General features: G+C 43.6%; 1 protein-coding gene across 2 annotated transcripts in view; it reads right to left on the reverse strand.

Moving 5' to 3' along the window:
* Window positions 1-13,323, reverse strand: part of HELB (DNA helicase B) — an 85,494-nt gene that overhangs the window by 45,782 nt on the left and 26,389 nt on the right. Inside the window, exons 3-4 of one of the 2 annotated variants that reach the window (XM_062203282.1) lie at window positions 6,345-6,454; window positions 1,073-1,951 (exon numbers count right to left, since the gene is read on the reverse strand). In XM_062203282.1, the coding sequence (XP_062059266.1) occupies window positions 1,073-1,951; window positions 6,345-6,454 (989 nt within the window). Of the gene's footprint in view, window positions 1-1,072; window positions 1,952-6,344; window positions 6,515-13,323 lie in introns of both variants that reach the window. The other variant, XM_062203281.1, reaches the window with a different exon arrangement.

The following is a 13,323-nucleotide window of genomic DNA, read 5'->3' on the forward strand; positions in this document are numbered from 1 at the left end:
GTGTGTCTCTCATTTCTTCGAGCGCCAATACCTCTCACACCTTGGGGCCTCTGGACTGGCTGGAGCTGGTCTCTGGCAGGATATAAACTAACTATATCATTAAACACACACTTTAGTACAGCTGACATTCCTTTTGTAATAAGATTTTCTCAGGGCCGGCACTGTGGCTCACTAGGTTAATCCTCTGCCTGCAGCGCCGGCATCCCATATGGGCACCGGGTTCTAGTCCCAGTCGCTCCTCTTCCACTCCAGCTCTCTGCTGTGGCCTGGGAGGGCAGTGGAGGATGGCCTGAGTGCTTGGGTGCCTGCACCCGCATGGGAGACCAGGAAGAAGCACCTGGCTCCTGGCTTCGGATCAGTGTAGTTCCAGCCGTAGCGGCCATTTAGGGGGTGAACCAACGGAAGGAAGATCTTTCTGTCTCTCTCTCTCTCTCTGACTCTGTCAAATAAAAAAAAAAAAATTAAAAAAAAATTTTTTTTTTTTCAGTGAAGGAAGCAATGCACTGATTTGATTGCTGGCACTAATTCATTTCTCACTGCAAACCAAGAACAGATTACAGACTGGCAGTTTTGAATAATGCTGGTCTAAATGATTAGCTACCACAGGCAATAGCCCAGGAGCTATTCAATGGACACCATCATCTTCCCTTTTCCTTGAGGAATACATTCCACAATCCCTAGTGGATGCTGAAATCACATATGGTGATTTCTCTGGCCCTCTATACTGGCACTGCATGATAGCCAATCTAACAACCCAGATGGCTATAAATGACCAACAGGTGGTAAGCATATGCAGCATGAATATATGGGGAAAAGGGATAATTTCTTATCCTGGGCAGGAAGGGACAGCACAAGATTTCATCATGCTACTCAGAACAGCAGGCAATTTAAAACTTATGAAATGCTTGTTTCTAGAATTTTCCATGTAAAATTTTCAGACCTCAGTTAACTGCAACAACTGAAACCTCAGAAAACAAAACTGGACAAGGAGGATACTGATTATGCAAGTAAGAGGTAAGTTTGTCTTCAAGGGAAGTGTTTTATCTACAGAAAAAATGTCAAAGGTTTTTACCTGATACAGGGTATAAGCAGGAAGACCAGTTTTCTGTCTGAGTAAGCCAGTTGCTTTTCCTGTAGGTGCTGTGAGCAAAACTTCTATAGCCTTGTCTGCCTCTCGCTGACTTTCCTTAGTAAACGTAATCCACTCTTCTGGGACATCCTGATCTTGCTCAAAATCTTCACAAGCATTTTTTATTTCTCTTTCTTCCAACTGCTCTATATACTTAAAAAGACGGCTGACAATTGTGGTCTTCCCACAGCCACCTTTTCCACTTATGACTGTCACAGCTTTGGAGCAAATCATTTCCAAAGCAGCCACCTGATCCTGATCCAGACGAACATCACTTATGTCTGCATTAGTTTCATCTTCACCATTATTCCCAATAAGGTCCTCACTGTCCTGTGTATCGAGCACATCCACAGAACTTTCTAGTCTTGTGTCATCAGGTTTGCTTCCCTTCACTGCATCTTCACTGCTTGAGTCCTCAGACTTCGTGTTGTGAATAGATGCAAGCACCTTCTTGACGTCGACACGTAAATGCCATGGGGGTCTCTCCATCAGGTCGCATACTGAAGAGGCAATGCCCCTTTCGGCCTGGTAAAGGTCATAAAGAAAGACACAGCCCTTCTCATAGGTCACCACATGAATATCCTTCAAAAACTTCAGAGACTGCCAAACATCATGGAAAGACATGTGCTCTGACAATTCCAAAGTCAAGTCAGCTTCTTCAACACATGTGTGCCCATGCTCTCGACATATCTGCTTCAGCTTAGAATATATTATCAATGCATTCTTCTCCAAATCAGTCATCAACTGGAGAAGAGGCTTACACTGACAAAACGCCATCCAACTTGCCTCACATTGCAGAAGTCTCAGTTCTCTGTAGGTTACCTTTAAAAAATTAAATCCAAGTTGATTTATAAAACTTATAAATGTTGATGGATATTAGAACAGCTAAAGCTACCTTATTTGATAACAATCTTAAGTTCCACAAAGATAAGTATTCCAACTAAAGGAGGGGGGAGGCAACTATATACTTAACACATTTCTAAATTTTTAACTGATGGCACTGTGATGCCAGAGTGACACACAGAGAGGGGGAGACATAGAGAAAAAAGATGCTCCATGTACTCATACACTCCTCAAACAGCCACAGCTGCCAAGGATGGAACAAGCCGAAGCCAGGAGCAAAGAACTCCACTTTGGTCTCCCACATTGGTGGCAGGTGTCCAAGTACTTGGGCCATCTTCACTGCTTTTCACTGCTTTCTCAGGTACATTAGCAGGGAGCTGGATTAGAAGTGAAGCAGTTGAGAACTAGAATCAAACTGGTGCTCTAATATAGGATGCTGTCATCCCAAGTATCACATTAAACTGCTGTCACAATTCAGTTTTAATGATCAAATGACAGGTGGGTATTTGGCCTAGCAGTTAAGAGACCAGTTGGGAAGACCACATCCTGCACTGAAGTACCTGGATTTGAATACCAACTCCACTCCAGATTCTAGCTTCCTGCTAATGCAGATCCTGGGATGAGACAGGTGATGACTTCAGTGGTTGGGTCCCTACCACCCACATATGACATGTGGATTGGGTTCCTAGCTCACTGTGTTAGCCTAGCCCAGTGCCAGCTGCTGTGGGCATTCAAGGGATGAGACTCTTGCTCTGTTTGTCTCTGTCTGCCTCTCTCAAAAAATAAATAAATAAATAAATAAATAAATAAATAAAAAGGGAGATAGCAGATAATGCTATAAGGCTTACCACAAAAAATAGAAATCCCATGCTTTATCCTTTTCTAGCTTTCCTAAAGGCACCATCTCCAACACTTCAGTTATGTCTTTCACAATTCATCTCATATCAAAATATTACTTACACTTTAATTTTTTTAATTTAAATCTTTATTATCTTCTGAACTATGGAAAAGTCTCTCCCTATGGAAGATCTCTTACTTATCACATCCACACATCTCTCTTCCACCCATCTTTTAAAAAAAGATATAGTATATATTCTGCTATTCAATTGTGGCTAGACAGGTGCTTATTATGCTTATATAAACAGGATAATAGCCAAGTGACATAATGAACAATGGTGACTTTTTTTGTGCAGACCCTGGTATGCACTAGGAAGTTAATGTCTGCCTGTCTTCCTGGCTTGTTTAGCTTTTTTGTGTCCAAATGCTACAGAACAGATACAGAACTCCCTTAGCCATGATCCTCTCAGAGGTCATTTACCAGTTCCATTTTTACTTCATGGAGACATATTTCTGAGCCCTCTATACCATGTATGTCTGAATAGAATCCCCTCAAAATTTGTATGTTGAAATACTAAACATCAGTACCTCAGAATATGACAATATTTGTTAACTACGGTTTCTAAAGAGGTAATTAAGGTTAGATGAGATCATAATCTTATTAACAAGGTCCCTAGAGTAGGCCTTTAGCATTCTCATAAGAAGAGGTTAGGACATAGTCAAGTACAGAAGGAAGACCACATGAAGACACAGAGAGAAGACAATCATTTACAGTCAAGGAGAGAAGCCTCAACAGAAGCCAGCCCTACCCACACCTTGGTCTCAGATTTGTAGCCTCCAGAAACATGAGGCAATAAATTTCTGTTTTGGAAGACATTTAGCATGTGGTATTTATTACAGCACCCAGACAAACTAATAAAATACCTGGAGAGTGGTTTACTTGCTAAATAGGGAGAACTGAAGCCGTCTTTTCCTATTTTAGGCCCGAACATCGCAACCAGGTTGAAACTCCCCAGTTCAGTCAGGCACCACTTAATGACAGGGATATATTCTGAAAAGTGTACTGTTAAGATGAGCCCATCACTGTACAAACATTACAGGGTACACTTACACAGTTTTGCTGTCACCAAGCAGTATCATCACATGGGGCCACCATGGTATATACAGTCCATTTTTGAATAAAATTCATTATACAGGCTGGCGCTGTGGCTCACTTGGCTAATCCTCCGCCTGTGGTGCCAGCACCCCAGGTTCTAGTCCCGGTTGGGGCGCCAGATTCTGTCCCGGTTGCTCCTCTTCCAGTCCAGCTCTCTGCTGTGGCCCGGGAGGGCAGAGGAGGATGGCCCAAGTGCTTGGGTCCCTGAACCCGCATGGGAGACCAGGAGGAAGTACCTGGCTCCTAGCTTTGTAGCGGCCATTTGGGGAGTGAACCAAAGGAAGGAAGACCTTTCTCTCTGTCTCTCACTGTCTATAACTCTTTCTCTCTCTCTCTCTCTCTCTGTCTAACTCTTCCTGTCCAAAAAAAAAAAAAAAATTCATTATACAATGCATAACTGTAACTCTTCCCTCAGAATAGTGACTATACAGAAGACAAGACTTGCACACACTGACATGCGGGTAAGGAGGGGCCTATTCCCTAGCAAAAACTCTTGGAGCCACCATAAGACAATCCCTACCTTATGCTCACCTAGTGTCCCTAAGTTTGGAACCTCTCAGTTGAATGTCATCAGAGTGAACCTCTATTTTGTTGCTAGGATGGGAAGCAGTATCACTTAATGATCACACTAGGAGGAGAATATGGGACTCCTCCATCTTCTGACACAGGTTCTCACTCAAGTACTTGCATTCCTGCCACCAACATAGAAGACCAGAATTGTATTCCCTGCTCCCACTTTCATCCCTGGCTCAGCCTGGCCATTGCAGGCATCTGGGGAATGAACCAGGAGACAGGACCTCTGTCTGTCTGCTTCTCAAATAAACAAAGATATGAAAAACAGAAATTTTAAAAACAGGAGACAGACAAGAAGGAGAGAAAGAAGAAGGGAAGAAGGCTGGTTCTAGGATCTTTATTAACATGATCTCAAATTCAGCTAACCAGAAAGAAAAATGCAAGGTCCATTCCTCACCTGGAAGATGTTGAGCTCAACGAGCCCATGAGAGGGCCTGATCACATCTCTGTTCTACACTGGTAGGGCCTCAAGATGCTTGCTGAAATGCATGGGTCTGACACAATGCGTATTTTTAATAATAACAATTGATATAATGAATTCTTGAAGTGTGGACAGGCATAATTTTTTTAGATCTCTAAAGTTCTCTTAGTATCTTCTATTTAGAAAAGAACATTAGATTTAAATATTTTTAAAAGAAGATGATGGAGTATTATCTGCCCCTTACAGCTCATTGCTCCACCTCTCTTCTCTATTAGGCATATTAATTTTCTACTGAATAAGTATTTATACTAATCTTATATTCTAGTATGATATCTTTCAAAGCACACTGAATTTATAGTCACTTTACAGAAGGAACAAATTAATTATTACAGTAATTCTCAAACTGGGGGAGGGGGGTCAGCAAACATTCTTGAAGGCCTAAGAATTAACTCGGAATTTCTTAAATGCATTCTCATTTGGTAAATCACCTTATAACAAAGTATTATCAAGATTTAAGTACTATATTTGATTTCAGAATTGAAATCTCAGGGCCGGCACTGTGGCTCAACAGGCTAATCCTCTGCCTAGCGGCACCAGCACACCGGGTTCTAGTCCCGGTCGGGGCGCCGGATTCTGTCCCGGTTGCCCCTCTTCCAGGCCAGCTCTCTGCTGTGGCCAGGGAGTGCAGTGGAGGATGGCCCAAGTGGTTGTGTCCTGCACCCCATGGGAGACCAGGATAAGCAACTGGCTCCTGCCATCGGATCAGCGCAGTGCGCCGGCCACGGCAGCCATTGGAGGGTGAACCAACGGCAAAAGGAAGACCTTTCTGTCTCTCACTGTCCACTCTGCCTGTCAAAAAAAAAGAATTGGAATCTCAGAGTTGTATTTTTGTACTCTTAGACAAATAAACAAAAGAATAAATTCATTTATAAACAGTGTTATTATGTCAAATAAAAACCAGATGATTCTATGATTATACCATATAAATTATTAAAGCTTTCAATAGTTCATACTAGAAAATAGAAAAGTACATTGCAGAAGGGAGGGACTGGCCAAACATAACTTAATATCTATAATCTTGTTACAAATGAAGATTTCATTACAGAAAAATATTTGTCAAATTATGTAATTAAATTAATAGTGATAATTTGTCACCCATTTTGTTTCAGTTCTCACTTATAAATTTATTGACCTCATACTTGCATAAGAACTATAACTATAGAACTACAGCACTATAGAAGTTTATATTTAATTGTAACACACAAAGAAAAATAAAACACTGAAGTCTACACAATATTTTTTCCTCTAAAGGAAATGAAAAATTGTCTAATTTCAAAAGTTTGCTTTATGCAAGGTTACTAAATGTTGAGGATATACTTACTTACTTTACTAAATCCAAGCTTCCACGGATGTGTACCTAAAATATCTTCTATCTTGGCCAACACTTCGTCAGAACGTGAGCTTATGAGCTGTTTAAAATGACGAGGCAGAAGAACTGGAAGGAATTCCATTATTTTTGGAAACTGCAAAGCTGTCATTACATATATAAAGTGATCTATAAAATATTAGAAAAGAACAAATCAAAACATACAAATGAGCCCACAGAATGACTGATCATAAGATTTTCCCACTTAGCACAACCATTTCAAGAAATCCAAAGAGAAATAAATCTATTAGAACCAGCAAAAAAGCTGATCACGGGAGAGAAACCAAGATGGCAGTTTAGGAAATGACATACTGCATTAGGCTATGGATAAACACTTAACAACACTAAAAAAATGTAGGAAGTGCACTCCCAGGAGAATTGGAGAGAAAACTGCACTAGAAATCCTACAAGAGGAGAGGAATGCCGTGGACCTGTGTGGAGGGTGTGGATGTGCAACACAAACACAAGCACAACTACAGCAGCTGAGTGCCAGAGCAGGCAGCAGCTTGGAGATGGAGGTAAGATCGGACTTCAGCAACCCATGGTGATGCAGTGGGAGGGAGAGTGTGGCATGAGTCAGGACTGGAGCCCTGGGGCATGCTTATCTCACCCTAACTTCCCCACATCCGGGCCTGCTGCCCAGCCAAGAATGGATGAGAGCCATTTGGGGTTTGGGTGGGAGCTGTGGAAGACTTTGTGCATGCACACAGAAACTGGTTGAAACAAGACACCATATTTTCGGCAGTACTGGTGGCAATGGCACGAAGAGGGAAACATTCAGCCAGTAGCTCTTGCCTATGTGTGCGATTCAGCAGAGGGAAAAATCTGCAGTCCCGACTGACTTGGAGCCTGGCTGCAAGGTGTCTAGGAACCACCTAGGACAAAGAGGCATCCACAGCCTCCCAGGATCAAGACACCTAGGAGGAGCTGTCTAGGGAACATCTGTCTCTCTGTTGATGGACAGGAGGGTAGGGCAGAGAGAAACCTCTGACCCCAGTGATGTGGGAGCCTCATGTGCTGAGACCACGGGGACTCAGTGGTTACATGAGAAGGTGCAGGGTATAGCTAGATCTCTGTGCAATCACCGGGTGTGGCTCCAACACTCAGAGCTCCTTGGTTGCCTAGAGCAAGTCACTGCAGGGGGAACACTGCACAGATCATTTGTGTGGTTCATATGGTGGCACGGAACACACGGGAGGCTAACACCCAGGCACTGGGATCCACCACGCCCAACCTGGGTGCTACCCTGGATACTCGCCCTGCCCTGGAGGACTGACCAGAGTTCCCCGGCCACACCCACTGTGTAACTCTTGGTATTCACTGAAAGAGAAGACATTCAACTAAGCCACAGAGGGATAGCTCAAAGACAAAAGCCATTATCAGTGAAAAACAAAAATCAACTCCACAAATGCCTAAAAACAAATGCAAAAACTCAAGAACTAGGAATAAGGAAAACACCATGAAACCACTAAATGAACACATTTCAATACTATAATGCAAAGATAAAGAGACGGAGGAAATGCTGAAAGCAGAATTCAAAAAGTTAACCATGGGTCTAGTGAAAAGCAATCAGAAGCAAATTCACAAATGAAAGAAAACCATACATGGCATAAATGAAAATTTTCCCATGAAATTGAGATTTAAAGAGAAATCAAAATAAAATATTAGAAATGAAGAATAGATCAAATAAAAAATGCGTTAGAAAACCTTAACAGCAGACTTGGCGAGGCAGAAGAAAGAATATCTGAACTAGAAGACAAATATTTGGAAATCTTACAGCCAGGCCAGGAAAAAAAGTAGAAAACTGACTTTCCAAGCAGTGTTGGAAATTTATAGGATACTATCAAATGACCCAAGATACAGGTCTCAGAGTTCCTGAAAGTGTGGGAAGAGAGAACAGACTAGAACAACTATTTAGTGAAACAATTACAGAAAACTTCCCCAATTTGGAAAAAGAAAGGGATATTCAAGTAGAGTTTTTGGAAATCTTACAGCTTGGGAATCTTACAGTCAGAAAAAAAAAAAAAAAACACCAAGAAGAAAATAGAAAAAAACAGTGTTGGAGATCTATGGGATACTACCAAATGGCCCAACATATGGGCCTTAGGAATTCCTGAAGGAACGGAAAGAATGAAGGGAATAGGAAGCCTATTTAGTGAAATAATTACAGAAAACATCCCCAATTTGGAGAAAGGAAGGGATGTTCAAGTAGAAGAAGCACATAGAACTCCTAACAGATATGACCAGAAAAGATCTTCACCATGATATATTGTAGTCAAACTTTCCACAGTAAAATATAAAGAAAAGATTCTAATATGTGCATGAGAGAAATGCCAGATTACTTTCAGAGGACCTCCAATTAGTCTCAGAGCTGACTTCTCATTAGAAACCCTACAGAGGTTAGAAGGGAATGGCAAGATATAGTCCAAGTCTTAAAAGAAAAAAGCTGTCAACCCAGAATACTGTACCCTGCAAAGATCTCATTTATGAATGAAGGTGAAACAAAGACCTTCAATAACACACAGAAATAATTTGTCAACACTCATCCAGCCCTGCAGAAAATGCTTAAGGATGTGCTACACACAGAAAGACAGCCATCGTTACAAAAGAATGAGAAGGCAGAAAATCCACCAGTAGAAATACCAAAGAAATCCAATGTAAACAATAGGAATATTTATGGAAAAATAGCAGGGCCAAGTCATTAATAATCAAGTCACCTTGAATGTAAAAGGCATTAATTCTCCAGTTAAAAGATACAGACTGCCTGAATGCATTAAAAAAGAAAACCCATCTATTTGCTGCCTACAAGAAGCACATCCCACTAACAAAGATGCACACAAAACTGACAGTGAAAGAATAGAAAAAGATAGTCCATGCTAACAGAAACCAATAAAGAGCTGATGTAGCCATCCTAACATCAGACAAAATAGACTTTAACATAACAACTATTAAAAGAGACAAAGAAGGGCACTATGTAATGATTAAGGGATCAATCCAACAGGAAGATGTGACTATCATAAATGTATATGCACCTATACAGGGTACCTGGATACTTAAAAAAAATGTTAATAGGCAGACTCCAACACAATACTAATGGGGGACCTCAATACCCCACGTTCAGCAATGGACAGATCAACCAGACAGAAAATCAGCAAGGAAACAACAGAGTTAATCAATACCACAGAGCAAACAGACCTCATGGATATCTACAGAACCTTTCGCCCTAGAGTGGCAGAATACACATTCTTCTCATCAGTGCATGGAACACTCTCTAGGATAGACCACATGCTAGATCACAAGTCTCAGCAATTAAAAAAAAAAAATCAAAATCATTACAAAATGTGTGTCTTCTCAGACCACAATGGAATAAAGTTAGAAATCAACAACTCAGCTGGCGCCGCGGCTCACTAGGCTAATCCTCCGCCTGCGGCGCCAGCACCCCGGGTTCTAGTCCCGGTTGGGGCGCCAGATTCTGTCCCGGTTGCTCCTTTTCCAGTCCAGCTCTCTATTATGGCCTGGGAAGGCAGTGGAGGATGGCCCAAATGCTTGGGCCGAGGAAGCACCTGGCTCCTGGATTTGGATCAGCGCAGTGCGCTGGCCATAGCACCCATTTGGGGAGTGAACCAATGGAAGGAAGACCTTTCTCTCTGTCTGTCACTGTCTAACTCTGCCTGTCCAAAAAAAAAAAAAAAAGAAAGAAAGAAAGAAATCAACAACTCAATCTCTAGAACATATGTAAACATGTGCAGATTGAACAACGTGCTACTGAATGAGAAATCAAAAAATCTCTGGAAACAAATGAAGATAACAATACATCTTATCAAAACTTAGTAGATAAAGCAAGAGCAGTGTTAAGAGGTGCAGAATAGAGAGGAGACAGTGTAAAAATTTACAGCCAGAATAAATTTATTCAGAGAAAATAAATTCATAGAGGTGGGTGACCAATGGCCAGTGTGCATACTGATGGAACACGTGGCAGACGGCCCCGCTCCCAGGGGCCTTTTTATATTTTAGGAGGGCTCAAGATGGGTGTGGGGGTAGGTGGAGGTGAATTCCTGGAACTGGTCTTTCAGGTGGCTGTGTTGGGCCTTGGGAACCTGGGAAAGAATGTGCGGGTGGGGTATAAAGACAATAGGGTATGAGACTCAACTGAGATCCAAGGGCAAGGAATCAATTCCATTGTTTATCTATCTTTGGGGCAATGAGCAAAAATGACTGAGGCTTAGGTCTTTGTTCCATCAATGCTGACTCTGCGTACAGATAAGGAGAAGGGGTGCCAATTTCTCTCTGGCTACTTCCTGCTGATATGGGAGTGAGTATGTTAGCTCAGAGGGGGTGGTCTATAATAGGTTTTAGACCTCTATGGCCTTCTGGGCTTAAAAGATATTGGAGAACAGCAATAGTTTTTGAAGGGTCTTTTAGAGAGATGTGAATAAGGGTATAGTGGGTGGCGATTACCATGTGGGAGGTATCCCACACTACAGGATTAACCAAGGGAAGGGAGGGAGGCTGGGGTGGAGAGAGGAAAGTCCATCATGTGAAGTATAAAGGTTTATGTTGAGAAAATAAGGCAGGATGGGGTTAAAATGGAGTTGCTTGAGCTAACTGCATACTGTTTTGCTTCTGTGCAAAATAGCTGGGCTTACAAAATGCTTTCATGAGCTAGTTGAACTTTAGGTAAACTTGTAGCATGTGATAATTATTTTAGGAGCTATGCTAAGTTTTTGGTCACGATGACCCCGTATTTGTGCTTGCCCAAGTACTTTGTTCCTTTACCCTGGAAAAACCCTTTACCTTGTGATTTGTTTTGTCATGCTGTGGTTTATCTTGTGATCTTTTGTAATGCTGTGGAGATATGCTAATGTTGTGGTTTTAAGCCTTAAATACTCTGTGCGGTTGATGATCGGGGCCTCTCTTCTTGCACTGCACCAGAGGGTGCTGTTGTGCTTAGAGACGGCCCATCTGCGCAGATGTAATAAACTTTCCTCTGCTTTTGCATTGATTGGAGTGGAATTCGTGCTTCTGGGGTCGGTAGAATTGTGAGACACCTTTCTGGGGTCTTACATTCTTGGGGGCTCATCCGGGATTCGAGACCCCAGACCCACGCTCCATTCTCCAATCGGAGGTAAGTTCCTTGTTTTCTGTGAGTCTGTAAAAAATTTTTTTATTGATTGTTTCTGTAGGCGCCTTTTTGAAGTTGTGCCTGTACGGGACCTGTATCTGAAAAGAGCCAGTAGTAGGCAAGACAGACGTGTCAAGACCCCTGGCTCAGGCCCTGGAAGACGCTCCAGTGGCGGTATTCTGGGGGAGCCTGGCGGGTGGCAGCCGCTCCGCTCCCATCGCTCTCACCACTTGGTGGGGAAGGGCTTCCCCGGGGAGCCTGGCGGGTGGCAGCCGCTCCGCTCCCGTCGGAAGTTTTGGTTTCAGTTTTGTCTTGGTTTTGCGCGCAGTGTCTTTGTGAGTGTTGTGGTTGTTTTCTGTGTTCTAATATATCTTCCTTATTTGCCTTTCCCCTCCAACATGGGACAGGAATTAACTACACCTTTGAGTCTTACTCTAGGTCATTGGAGAGAGGTCCGGGAGTGGGCCCAAAACTTGTCTATAAGAGTGCAGAAGAAGAACTGGACAAGTTTTTGTACGTCCGAGTGGCCAGCCTTAAACATCGGGTGGCCACGGGATGGGACTTTTGACTCTCGAATTATCTTACAGGTGAAGAGCCAGGTCTGCAGGGGAGGTAAAGAAGGGCGCCCGAAACAAGTGCCCTACATCTTTGTGTGGGAGGACCTGGCGAAAAACCCCCCAGACTGGGTAAAACCTTTCCTCCTTTCCAACAGGGCGGTGGCAGAGCTCGACCCTACTATACCCACCACCGCCCTGAGGATGAAGCCCAGTTCTGAGTTGTCAGCAGTTGCCCTGGGGGTGGCGTCGAGCCCCAAACCCACTCCGATCCTACCCGCAACACCCCTAGTATCGGAACTTGCAGACCAGGGTAAATACCCTACCTCAACCCTCTATCCATTACAGGAATTGACACCCTCAAACCTGAAAAACCCTTAGCTCCTCCAGGCGAGCAGGAAGATATTCCACCACCTTATTCCCCCCGCCTCCTTAGAAGGGCACCTTATATCCCCCGCTTCCCAAAAAGGCCCGCGGTGCCCTTTTTGGAAACCAGAAGAGAAATGGAGGAGGAAGAATCCGATGAAATAGAGGAGGAAGGACCCCCGGCCCGTTCTAACTGGCCGTCCTCCTCCTCCATATAACTGGGATCACAAGCCCTGACAGGACTTGCAGGGCCTGTTTTACTAACATTAATTTTACTATACTTAAATGGAACTCTGTAGGAGACTCAGACTCTACTGCCAGACTCTCCTGAGGAGCTTAGCTGAAGGGGTTAAAGTTATTTAGTTAAAACAGGGGAAGTTTAAGATGGGCTAAAAAAAGAGGAACTAACTAGGATCCTGGCCACCACAGTTAACAGGAAGCAGAGTAAGGGAGAATCAGGGTAGGCAGGGACCCCGGAGACTGACAAGAGCACAGAGAAGTGCCCAAAAGGACAAGTCTGCCTAAGGTCCGACTAACAACGAAAATCTAGTGGTGTACGACTGCCACACGAGACTGAACTGACCGAAACGGCCCCTGCAAGACGACAAGAGAAAAGACGACAGCAGCGGAGTGGTGAGACTGGGCGACAGCGGCCCCTCGGCCCCTCCCTCGTTGGGACGCGTGTGGTCCGACACGGTTAGGAATAGTGTTGGGGATGCGGGCTCTGCCCAGGTTCCCATAGATAATGCTCCATCACCCCCTGCGGTGTCTGGGAGGGGCCTCTAGCGTCCGGAGTTCAACGGAGATAACAGTGGGAGACGGCCAAACGAGGACAGTGGTCTGGGTTTCCACCTTCAACCCCCCCCCCCCCCGAGGACTCTGCTCGGCAGGCAGGG

Source organism: Lepus europaeus, chromosome 10 (assembly GCF_033115175.1).
Source record: "Lepus europaeus isolate LE1 chromosome 10, mLepTim1.pri, whole genome shotgun sequence".
In the NCBI taxonomy this organism is placed as follows: Eukaryota; Metazoa; Chordata; class Mammalia; order Lagomorpha; family Leporidae; genus Lepus; species Lepus europaeus.